The sequence below is a fragment of the Habropoda laboriosa genome, unplaced genomic scaffold (assembly GCF_001263275.1).
Source record: "Habropoda laboriosa isolate 0110345459 unplaced genomic scaffold, ASM126327v1 scaffold99, whole genome shotgun sequence".
Lineage (NCBI taxonomy): Eukaryota > Metazoa > Arthropoda > Insecta > Hymenoptera > Apidae > Habropoda > Habropoda laboriosa.
The window spans coordinates 1929675-1942405 of NW_017100239.1; the positions used below are offsets into that span (position 1 = coordinate 1929675).

Below are 12731 nucleotides of genomic sequence, written 5' to 3' on the forward strand. Positions count from 1 at the left end.
ACCGGTGTACGGTGGATTCGATCTAACTCAACGCTTGCCCTCTACCCGTTTCTCTATGGTACGAGCAATTCTTTCGAAAAATATATCGATCGTAAATTCTACCATTTATAATTACTGTTATTAAAAATTTAAACACGCATTTAGTTTAGAAAAACAATTATCTATGATTTGCGTATAATCCGATTGATTTTAAATTGGCATTCATAAACACGAGAGGATATAAATGTGCGGATAAGATATTTGTGGTTCTTTAGGAAGATATTAATTTATTGAAAATGTGTAGGGAGAGTTATACGGAAAAGGGTATAGCCAAGAGCTGGTATAAAGGACGACACACATATACGAGATGGAGTGGATGAATCTCTTAGGTTAGTGGTAGGGGTTGGAGGCTAGGGGGTTGTACCATGGAGTTGTATTCACTATTGAGGGCTGTTCGGCTCTATTGGGGTGATAATGTTGCGAATTAGCGAGATTTCCACTTCTACGCACCCTGCTCTGACCCTACGTCGGTCACGAATTAAATTCTAAGGGTGGCAAGAACGAGAGACGTGGTTGCGATCTGCTCTATACTTTTCTCTACATTGTACCTTATAATTCTTATAATCTTCTCTTTGAAAAAAGGGAAAAGGCAATAAAACGAATTTTCGTATCCATCTCGCGTTTACCACGGAGCTTTCTCTACTTCCTCGTAATATCGCAAGCCCCCGGGAAAGTGCAGTGCCGAATTGTCGACGACAATTAATCTATCAATCACCCCGAGCACGTCGAGGAACGGTCAAGTGGTTAACTGTGTACCGTCACTCAAATCTGGAGGCGGCTAAGCGCTCAAAAACCGTGGCTAACCTTCGTGTAAAGCCACGCTTGATGTGAGACAACTGCGAAACTCAAAAACCTCTTAGAAAGATTTATCACCTTTATTTTTCATTTTGAAAACTACGCTCGTAACTACCCTCTAACACACAAGGGTGGTGAACGTTACAATTCTCCCCTCTCGAAACTCGAATCATCGCGTTCTAATGGATTTATTATTGCAGCGAATAAATTCCTCGACCTAACGACCCTAATAGGGTGGCCGTGGCATGGCAAACAGGATCATCCTTCCTCCTTGTCCAGAGGATAGTATGTAAATATTCGAGTGGCGAACGAAAACCGAGACAGAGTGAAGGCTCTGTAACACGTTTGCCGTGTGGGGGTTACTTTATATGCGAGTAGGGTGCCCGTTTGGAATTGGCTTAGTCTACCCTGAAGTCAGCTCGCTTTCGTTCCGATCCAACTGAATCGAAGTGCGTGCTCCCTTATCCTTCGCTAAATTTCATGAGTACTTTGTGTTCCATCGGGGCAGAGGCCGGAATCGCGTTAACCGTAAAGTCGATTCGACTTTACTCTTAAACTTCTACCTACCCTTCACACCCCGTCTATTAAGTCTATCCGAAAAATCTCCCTTACCTTTGTACGCCTTGTGACGAAGCTGCGAATCTTCCAGCACCATATTCTCGAAATCGTTCTGAAGCGCGATCGCGGCATTGTGCGGCGAAGAATGATTCGACAGGTGACTCAATAGTTTGTCCAACACATCCTCCATGTTCTCTTGCTTGATCCTGATACGTCTAGACTCTAACATCCGTACGAATTCGATTTCTGGCGGCGTTAGAAAGATCGTGGCCGAACCGGAAGAACCAGCCCGAGCTGTTCTACCTATTCGATGCACGTAGTCCCTGGCTGACGTCGGTCCTGTATACTGAATCACGCAGTCCACTTTTGGTAGATCCAGTCCTCGAGCTGCGACGTCCTAGATCGTCGAGGAGTCAAACGTCTGATTAATTTCTCAAGCATTTATAAACACGCTGAACTCGTCTCGACTACTGGACACTGTATGCTAATAGGACGTTCGAGAGGATTGATAAAAATGAAGCAAGCGGAAAGAGTTGGAAACTGTGTAGTTGGCCGATTCGAACATCTTGTTCCCTGATAATCCGAAGAGCCCTCGAGAGCAAGCAAGAGCCGCGAGCGTGCGATCTGGCTGGGTACAAATGTCTTACAAACCGCGTCGATTTCTCGTTTTGTAACGAAGGTGAATGCGCGCGGCTGGCAGCGAGCGCCCGCTGTGGGACCCCAACAGCGAACGTTTGAGCACGGCCCTGATTTCCTTGCGTTCGGTTAACCAATGATTTACCGAACGGAGCACATCGAAGTTTCTGCTTGACGACCCTGGAGACTAATCCCGGACCACCAGTGGGGGGCGTCGTGGCCCCGAAAATTCTTTCGCGGCACGATACGTATGTGTCTGTCTTGTGGCCTCTCCTCCTCTTCCTCTTCCTTTTCTTTTCCACGTCTTTTTATCGAATTAATTCGACGCTCGGGCCTAGCGTGGTCGAGGCGCCAGGGTGAAGGAAAACGAGTGGAACGAAGTTAAAATATCTGTGGCGATCTTTTATCATCGCGAGATTCCTTTTGTCTCGCCTCTTAGGACGTTCGTTACGGTATACTATACTAGTTTCATAAATATGTAGTTTATCAGAGTTGTTCGACGCGTCTCGTTGCAGATGAAGAATATTTCTCAAGATCGTAGAGCGATAATTGATCGACGGATATAAACAAGTCCGATTAGGAACGTAGGGGAAAAGATAGTCTGATAAAGTGAAATCGGCGGGTACGCCTACGTATGTTCGACATGAAACAAGCACCGCGGTTGCAACCGGTGCGATATAATGTAACGAAAACAGGAACGAGGAGCGATCGATGGCAGCGATTAAGACAAACGATCGTTTAGGAGAGAGGCCGCGATCGTGGCCCTAAGGATCGAGAACGGATCGTCCGCTCAAAACATCTCACTCGGACCATAGATCACCTCGTGGATCCGGATTCACCACCGCTGAGAGCCGCGGAACATTCCATCCGCGGGGGCTCTCCTGAGTTTTCAACGTGGAAATTAATAATGCTGCCATACAATTCTCCGTTGAACGTGACGCGGTAAAATGTGGGCGGCTGCCATCGTTCCTCATGGATCCCTCTCGTGCTCCCCGATCTTTCTACAATTCTCCTCGGTTAAAACGCTGAAATAACGATCGAATTCTCTTACGATCACAGAGAACCAGTTCGTAATTAATCTGTATAAGGCGAGTTACTATACGTAAAACACGTGTACGCAATATCGCCTGATTAAAAGAAATTCATCCTCGCGTGACGTGAATTGTAGAATTCGACCGTTCGACTCTGAATTTTTACGACCCCCCTTTTCGCCCCGTTCTTTCTTTCGTAAAAGCGGCGATTTAAGCTGCCGTTAAGTGGCAAGGAAAAGAATTACGAATGAATTTAATTATTATTATCGTGATTTTAACGATATTTATCTGACAGCAGGATCGATCACTTTCACCGGTAATTATAATGATCAATCCAGTTGTCATGGAGTCACGATATAACAGAAAGTTGATCCGCGGTATCGATACAGGATTAATTTGATTCGCGTAATACCACGGTAATTAATAAACGAAAGAAAGTTGTCTATCAGTAGGGAAGTATTTTTTTTCACGTTAAAAAGAAATTAGAAGTTACTGCATATACGTTATTACGAAAAAAAAAAAAAAAAAAAAAAAAAAAAAAAAAAAAAAAAACAGACGACTGCTTTTCACCTAGCAGGAATTCCTCTGTTACGAGAAGTATCATTAATGTAAGCATTCGCTGTTTAAAAGTAGAAAACAATTAAAGAAGGGGCCGAGCGCATAACGGGCAAACAATCATAATTATACTCGTTACGAAGGCCTCATGTGCGCGCATAATTTTTAACCTCCGGACACAGCGTGGGTCCAGAGATATTAAATTCCGCCCTGAAAGAATAAGCCACGGGGTAATTTACTGCTCGACGAGTGCCGCCCGAGTATCCCTAGCTTTTCTTCTCCTCCTTCCTTCTCTTTCTTCCTTGCCACCGTTTTTATAATCATTTTTACGCTCTCGTAGAACGGTTTCTCGTTGCTCTCGTAAAGTGTCACGAGACTCTTCTCTTTCGCTATACATCCTTTGCAAAACAATTGAAAAATTTAAGTATTACGTGAAATATACTCACCGTGCAAAGTAGAACACCGCTCTTTGCCAGTCGGAATGTTTTGAACACTTCGGTTCGTTCCTTTTGGGTCATGCTACCGTGTAATTTGAAGAATTCCACGTCCACCAGGGGATCAGATTCCTCGTCATCTTCGTCTATCGGTTTGGTCAGCACCGCCGATAAGATTTCTGTGTGATAGTCGACCATATCTTGAGTTGCCATGAATACCAATACTTTGTGCTGACCGTGGCTCTATTAATAGTGCGAACAACATTCGTGAGATACTTTGAATAGGATAGAAAAATTAAATAATCGTTCACATTCTTCGTCTATCTACCTGGCACTTTCCAGTGATGTAAGCACTTAAAGTCACCATTCTTAATTTGGGCGGTGTAACGATATAAGACTGTGTTACACTTTGTGGAACCACCAGATCTTCGTTAACGTCATCTGCATCGCCACCGACACTTTCCAAATTTTCCTTCGCAGCGTCAACGAAAACAGGTCGATCCATAGCAAGACCTGCTAATTTTTCCACAGCTTGTGTCAACGTTGCTGAAAGCAGGATCGTCTGTTTTCTCGACGGATCTCTGCTGCTATTATCGTATTCCTTTTGTTCCGTGTTATCTTTTAACACGTTCGATTCTTTCGTTTTCGTAGATTCTGCTTTCGACACCTTCCGCTTGTTGAATTTTTCCGATTTCACGAAAGGCTCGCCTTCGTCGGAATCATTATCGCTGCTGGAATGATACTCTCGTTTTTGCATTGCACTATCTTCGTTCGTGTCGTACATAGAATCGGAATCTGTGCTTTTGTTTGATTTCGCAATCGGGTCTCCTTGGTCGTTTTTTTCAGATTCCTTTAAATCAGAACTGTTTTCTAGACGCTCGATGTCGTCGTCGGTAAAGATCTTTTTCTTGTTTTGTCGAAACAATTTCATCGCATCGTATTCCGTGTTGTTCTTACTCGGAGTGGATACCTTTAAAGCACTCACTATGCTGAAATTGCATTGCGCAACGAAAGTTTTTATTTTTGTTACATTTTATTTTCTGCAGTTTCGATTCGAAAAAAAAACCTACCCTGATATGTCTTTTTCGTAGCCCATGTCGAACATTCTATCCGCCTCGTCCAGAACGAAGCACTTAACGTCGTTCAGTTTTAAGGCTTTCGTTCTCTTTATGTGATCTAACAATCTACCTGGTGTGCCAACTAAGATATTGCACCCTTTTCTCAGCCTCGCCTTTTCTGCTTTCCTCTTTTCACCCCCTGCTAAATAACCCGGTACGATCCACGTAAATGGCTAAAATTGTTCGGAGATTAATCGATGAATATCCACACAAATTGACAGATTCGTTAAACGTGATTTACCTACTTTTATCAATTTCAAGAAACACTCGTAAGTTTGCAGAGCTAATTCCCTAGTTGGTACAACTACGAGAGCATTTAATCCGCTATTTCTATTCAATTTTGGCCTAATTTTATGCAAACATTCAACTATAGGTAAAGCATACGCCAGTGTCTTTCCAGAACCTGTTTGAGACCTAATTAAAATATCTTTTCCTGAAAGTATCTGCGGAATTGCTTTTTGTTGTACCGTAGTCATTTTAGTGATATTCATATTTTGCTCCAAATTAGATATCTGATAAAATGTTTCACAATTAGTGAGTTGTATCGTGCACAAGTTGTGTAAAAATGTCGTGCAAAAATTATCACAGCAGGATTCTACACTTTTGGATCGGTGGACATTTGTAAAGAAAAAAGAAAGAAAACAAACGTGACGTAAGTAAAGTCACGCGCACCGCGGTTGCCGGTTCAATCTCGACCGAGAATTATTCTTATAAACATGTCGGAAGGAAATCTTAAGTTGTATTCTTCACCGATGCTATGTAAATCATTAGTTTTCTTAATTCAAAAAAAAAATCAATGGTACAACGATTTTCAAAAATTATTTTATTTTAGACAGTATGAGTCTAGATACACGTAATGCTGAAAAGTAAGAAAAATACAAAAACTGTAAATAAGCAATATTTATTCTAAAATTACACAACAGATACATAGAATATTGTTTACAATTTTTGCGCGAGTATTACATATACAGGGTGAATGTAGTAACTGAGCTGGACTGTAACTCTGTTCCTATTGAAAATAGAGAAAAATTGTAGAGGACAACTTTATTTTTACCAATGTCCTCTGATCCAGAGATGTACAATACTGCTGCGGTGGTCTTTACATAGCCTTTTTATATACCCTGTACATATGAAGTACATTACTTGCATAACACTACTAACCATAAAAGGATGAACATTCAGATCAGCAAAAGTTGTTCCTGTAAATACTGGCTCATTTATTGGCTTTACTAAACGTTGACCAATGTTTGGTATGTCTGGATTATGACCAAATAAGGAAGATATCTTTCCCCCAGATTTATGAGAAATATGTGTATTTTTGTTATCTTCTACATTACTATTATTTTCAGTTTCATCTTTTCTTTTCTTTTTTCTACCAAGGTTTAGTTTTTCTGTTGTAGTAGAAGATTCTTTAGATGCTTCAAATTTCAGTTTCTTGAATTCTTCAAGTTGAGACTTCTTTTCTGGTACATCTTCCTCTTGTTCTACTCTCTTTAATGAATTTAACAAACTAACCTGTTTGTTTTCAGATGTTTCTTGCTTGGAAAAAATACTAGAAAGTGTTTTCTTTGAATTGGCATCTGTAATGTTTCTTTTCTTTGCAAATAGTGTTTTACCAAAATTATCTTTGGTAACTTTAGCAAATGAAATAACAGGTTCATTGGAAACCTCGTCATTTCTGTTTGATAAAGATCTATTGCTTTTTGCAGCATTCTTATCTACCTTTATAGATGCTTTAACCACTTCCTGTTTTGATTCTTTACGCTCAGTATTTACAGACTGTGACTTGGTCTTTAATTTCTTTTGTACAATAGGAGATTGTTTCAGACTGTGCGTATTACTGCCCTTCAATCTTTGTGCAACAATTGTGGCTAATGATTTTTGCTTAACTCTTTTATTAGTAGTATTACTAGTATTACTGTTCTCAACGGTGGCATTTTTTATGATACTACTGCTTATAATCTTGGGTTTTGTCGACAGAGTCTTTTTCTCTCTCATTAAGTTAAGAAGAAAATCATCCCCCCTTTCTGTACTCTATTTAACATGTACAATCACATTGAGAAAACAATCTAACAGTATTTTACAACCTTTCACTTACCTTTCCATCACCAGGTTTTGCAGAAATATTCAGAGAGATATCCATATCTTGCACGGTCATCTGGAAATATTGTCTTCCTAATTTACACTTCAAAAATAAAACACTGTTCACACACTCTCAAAGCAAATAGAAAACAAACACAGTGTTGGACAACAGTGAACCTAACCTATAACCACATGTCAAGTGCACATTTGTTATCCGCCAGTTCCGAAACTACCGAGCATGCGCAGAATAACGGCGCGCGGCTGGTTTCGAGGCTATACGTCGAACAGTCATCTTCGTTTCAATTAATGACTATATCTCGCGATTAAACATCGGAAGGAAACTATTCGTCATAGAATTTCTATTATTATTAACATCTGCGTTACACAGATGTGTATTTCCCACTTCGATAGTGCTCGTTCCATAGAATTATCGCTGTATCGCGTATAGATAATCGAATAAAAACGATGTTACACCTTGTTCTTAGTACGACTTTGACTATGATCGATTAGTGATCATCATCCGGTACATCCTGCGACAATTCTAGAAATTTATTACGAAGCAGCCGATCAATCGAACCGGTTACGAGGAATAGAGAACTTCGGCGGTTGTGGATTTACCCGCGCGTTTACCAACGAACATGTGTGTTTACATTTTTTACGTAGCATCAGTCAGGAGTCGCTTGACGCAATAACGAAAACCGCGATCATTCGTACGAGTTCGACCATTTCGTATTCGTGGTTCATCGTATCAAGACGTTTAACCATTCGAACATGAGCAAGTTGTGCTGTTTCGGATTATCGTTGGCCACCAGAATCATCAGCACCTACACGATGGTGAGTGACAGGCTATTGTAATGGAACGTTTAAACCGGTTCTTGCGCGCGCACACAGCAGAAACGCAACGTAATTAAAAAACTCGTTCCCGTCGACGACGAACGCGAACCATTCTCTCACGTGCAATTCCATTTTTCTCGTGTTCTTTCAGTCGATCTCGATACTCATGGTAAACCTGTTAATGAGCAACTATTTCTCGAGAGAAACAGACAACGAATTCTTCGATTCCATTGAAAACTGGGGTCTGTTTGGTTTGAATTGGCTGCAGGTTTTGAAAAATTCACAGATGGAGAAGAAAGGAAAAATCTAAAATTCGTAGCTCAAACAGCCGTGGTGTTTCTTCTCGTGTACACGATATTATTCCTACTGACCAGTGCGTATCTAGCCTTAGGATCGATCTCCGTGAGTATACGTTTATCCGGTTCATTTCTCGATACACTCGATCTACACGAAATACGTTAACAGTAGAAACGAAAGACTGCGCTAAGAGACAGACAAAAGAGTAGGGAACGTCTTGGTCGTGTATCGAAAGTGAATCGATCGCAGAAGTTCTTTATTTGAAAAACGTATTTTCGGCACGTAGCAGCCTCGCTGAAACTCGCTAACGATCTTGCTAACTTCCGCGTACGTTCACAGAGGAAACCTAAGTGCGCCGTGCCTTGGATGTATTTGCAAATGATTAACATAATAGATCAGTCTGTGGCGCTATCTATTCATCTGACGCACGGACCACAATGCGATGTTTACGATAAATCAATATGGTACATTCCAGTGTCCAGCGTCTATCTACGTAAGTACATTAAAATTACCCAGTTCCACGCGTCTCTGATACTGTATACATACCTATACTTATATATAGAGAGACATGGTTGAATCTCTCAATCAATCAAGATTTCTCGGTAGAACTTCTTAGTCGATAGAGGAAATCGAATAACGACCAACTTTTACATTTTCTCGATTTAGTGTTGTGCGCGTACTTTTGGATGGTCGTGCAAGCGGCAAGAAAAGAATGGTCGATCGAGCAACGAAGTTGCACGGACTTTCCTCTGAGCGAAGCCATATCCGTGACACAACCTAGCAATGGTAACGAACCGAAATCGCCGTCCTTCCTTTCGCAGAACTTCTCGATGTTCGATTCACCGAGACCGCCGACGATTCTACCAAAGTAGCTAAGTGATACGCGCAAATTCGAAGACAAACTGGTGAACGCGTCAATGGTACACGTTAGTGGCTATATTTGCTGGTGTTTCTCCGACGAGAAGAAGGCCAAGGATGAAGGAGTGGATCGTAACTAATTATCTAGATAAATCGTCTGTTTGCGTGTTATAAGTTAAGTACCTTTTACGTTAGCGTATTTATTTATAGTACTGACCCCTTCCACCTTATCTTTTAAGTGTTAATAAAAAGCGACGACTGTTCGACTGTTACCGATTCACCGTACATAGTGCGTAGGCGTGCTCGTTCGTTTGTTTTCTTTTTTTTTTTCTGGATAAAGATTGGAATCTTAAATCGGCGTAATAACCATTGATCATCGAGTAGCTAATGGAAACGGTGCGGTAGAATCGAGCAAACTACCAGAATACGATGAATCTTGGTCCCGTAACGGGGAAAATGTATAATAACGCGGGGCAACACGATAAATCAGCGCGGGGATGCGACTAATAGAGTGTATCAAATGCGACCACGGCGGAGCGTGGCTGCATAGAAAATATGAGAAATGGCTGCGTTTTAACGTCGAAATACTTTTAAACTTCCGGGATTTGAATCGCGCGCAAGCATATTTCCTATACGGGGACCGGCGTCTCCTAGATGGAAGTCGATTTGTCCGAAAATGGTCGGAACTTTTCGCGAAACTCCCGAGAATAATGATCGAGCGTACAATGGTCGATAGGAAGAAGGACCCTTCCAACGATTTATTCCGGGCGTTTCACCTCTCTTTCTCCCAGATCATTTGCCTTCGACGGAAAAGGTAACGCACGAATAGGCAAACACTCCATAGCAAAAACATCCTAAATCGAGAACATTCTTCGAATTTTCATATTTTCTTCGAAATATTGTTACCGTGTCGAGATTAACTTTAAATCCAGGCGGAATTATCGATAACGAAATTTCCCCTCCCTTTCATGTTCCTAATTGACGTTCACGAAAAAACTTCCGTAAGCTTTCCGTTCACGATACGACCGCGAGAACACGAACGACAGACATGCCGGGGTGGTACGCGACGTGGTTGGTTGCCGGTGCTTTTAAAAAGAACTGAGCGGAGCCAATTTGTAGGCTGTCGCAAACTTTTAAAACACTAGTTGACAGCCGCTCCGCCTTCGTGCACCCTCTTCGACGCTCGTCCAACCATCCAGAAGGATTCCAAACCACCATCTCCGTACGTCTCTCTTCTCGACTCGTAGAGCAGCAGCGGTCGACGACGACGACGACGACGAGACTCACCCCTCCGTGCTACTGGAAGCCGATGGATTGTAAAATAAAACTAACTTGGCTCTTTCGTGGCACGGAAACGGAGTACCAGCGAAATCTTATTCCTCCGGGTCTCTTTTATTTTTCGCGTACCCCTGTTTTTTTTTTCTTCTAACCAGGGTGTGCAATTGCGAGAGGGGTGGGTACCAGCGGAAGAGTCATGCTTACTCGGTGAAATGAGAAAGTTTCGATACGAGTTTAAACCGACTCGAACGTCGTATCTGCTGCTGTTACGTGTTTTAAGTGATTTCTCCGCGTAACTTTTAAGAAAGTCAAATGGATATAACGATACTCGGAAAATAAAAGTGGGAGTTTAGCGTATTTTTCAAATATGGATTTAATGTATTTTATATACAAAGGATGATGTATGTACGTTTGATATTTTTCCTTGATATTTCGATTCGACTTGGAACACTTTAACGAGTATCCAAGGACTAAGGAGAAGGGTAGAGAGTCACACGTATGGCGCACATAAAAGGTGTTGCGACGCAATTAATCTTCTTGTATGACACTTTGGCTGGTTACGGGGCAAAGCTTGCCAGCAGCCAGAACACAACATCCCACTTAAGCGAGACGCCCAGAAAACAATTAATACGAAATTGATTAATAATTATTGCGTCCTAATTTCGGCGCCCCTTGTCGCCCACGGTCCTGCTAGTCACGTAACCGTGAAAAAACGAATTTTCCCACCGCTACGTCAGATTCTTCGATCTCTCACGGAAACACACCCTTCCTGACCAATATTCTGTACCACGAGACTTCCATAAAATAATATCGAAATACCTACAAACTCTATCGTTTGCTATCACGTCGAAACACGATTTTTCCATTCTACTTGAAAAACAGATTCGACGATATAGGTATCGGAGCTGATAGAAAATCGAAAGCTTAAAACGTCTGGCTTGAACAGGAAAGTCGCGTTGCACGCGGTGAGCCGTTCCACTCCTTTTGTGACATTTATTTGTTCGCCGCCAAAAACGGACAGTCGATTTGGCATTACTTTTCCAGACAGACAGATTTTATTGATCTGTGCCGCGTTCGTTTCTCTCCCGAAACCAGCGGTGGAAGAAGCAAAGACAGAAAGAGGAGAGCGGAGTCTAGAAGATGGAAAGAGAGGAGGATAGAACGGCGGAACTGAACGCCCCATAAAGCTAACCAATGCTAATACTTCGCATCTCCGCAGTGGCGTCCTTTTACAAGCGTGTGCCTTCCAGCTCGTTCGTTCGATCTGTACGGGACGGAAAATTCAGCGCGACGCCGCTGTCCTGGACCGGAATCGGCAATAAACGCGTAACCGAGCCTAATTCGTAATGTTGGCTCAGTCATTGTGGCCCATTGTGAATTCTCTTCCCCTGTTATTCGGGGGCCACGAGTATAATGCTGGGGTTATCGCAGGAAACTGCCAGTAACGACGCCGAGAGCCACGTACTCTTTCGAAATACCCTCGGTCCGTTTATCCCTCTATCCTTTTCATCAGATTCTATCCGGATACCTCGTCTTCTTCTCCCTTTTTTCCTCTCTAAGAATTGTCCGAACTTAAAATAATTGTTTTCGACTGTAAGAGTTGATCGTCCATCAAAATACTTGGCTGAATATCTCAACGTTTCAGTGACCAATCGCTGTAGAGGATGTACGTGCCAGATAGAGGGCAAGAAATTTGTAAATTTCAACTATAGCGTGGATAAGACGAGGAGGAGAAAAAAAGGGGAAGAAATCGCGCGTATCTCGAGTGAAAAGTTTGTTTGCCAAGAGTCGCCCACGAATGTTGGCCAAGCGTCTTAGCATATGAATAGGAGGATACGTACCCCGTATGATTTTTTCCCTCTCTTTCCCCCTTGAGGAATAAAAGTCTAGAGAACGTGGACGATGACCGTTCTTGGGTTAGGGACGGATACAGGCCGGAGAAATCGCATTACTTTCGAATTTCTGTACGCGGAAACGGGGGTGGCACGTGCTCGTCGTGCGCGTTTTTTTCCTTTCCAAGGAAGTAAATTTGTGAACACGATGGACGACGACGGGGCACAATGGCTGCGTTTAATACTACATTAAACACGATACAGCCCGATCTACCCCGTGACCACCGTGACAAAATTTCCCGGACAATGGCCAAGCGATCGCTGTATTAGTCGACGAGGGATGATAAATCCTCTCACGCACGTGTGCGGGATATCTCGAGTGTT

General features: G+C 42.3%; 2 protein-coding genes across 2 annotated transcripts in view; one reads left to right on the forward strand and one right to left on the reverse strand.

The window, feature by feature from the left end:
- Window positions 1-7324, reverse strand: part of LOC108571808 (probable ATP-dependent RNA helicase DDX31) — a 10573-nt gene extending 3249 nt beyond the window's left edge. Inside the window, exons 1-7 of the mRNA XM_017933950.1 lie at window positions 7265-7324; window positions 6328-7200; window positions 5412-5678; window positions 5119-5339; window positions 4377-5037; window positions 4061-4291; window positions 1447-1789 (exon numbers count right to left, since the gene is read on the reverse strand). Of these exons, the coding sequence (XP_017789439.1) occupies window positions 1447-1789; window positions 4061-4291; window positions 4377-5037; window positions 5119-5339; window positions 5412-5678; window positions 6328-7200; window positions 7265-7324 (2656 nt within the window). The remainder of the gene's footprint in view (window positions 1-1446; window positions 1790-4060; window positions 4292-4376; window positions 5038-5118; window positions 5340-5411; window positions 5679-6327; window positions 7201-7264) is intronic.
- A 695-nt stretch (window positions 7325-8019) lies between these two features.
- Window positions 8020-9251, forward strand: LOC108571743. The gene is given in 5 exon segments (XM_017933856.1): window positions 8020-8082; window positions 8234-8380; window positions 8383-8484; window positions 8719-8872; window positions 9046-9251. Coding segments are annotated over 5 exon segments (672 nt in total).
- Window positions 9252-12731: the final 3480 nt, after the last annotated feature.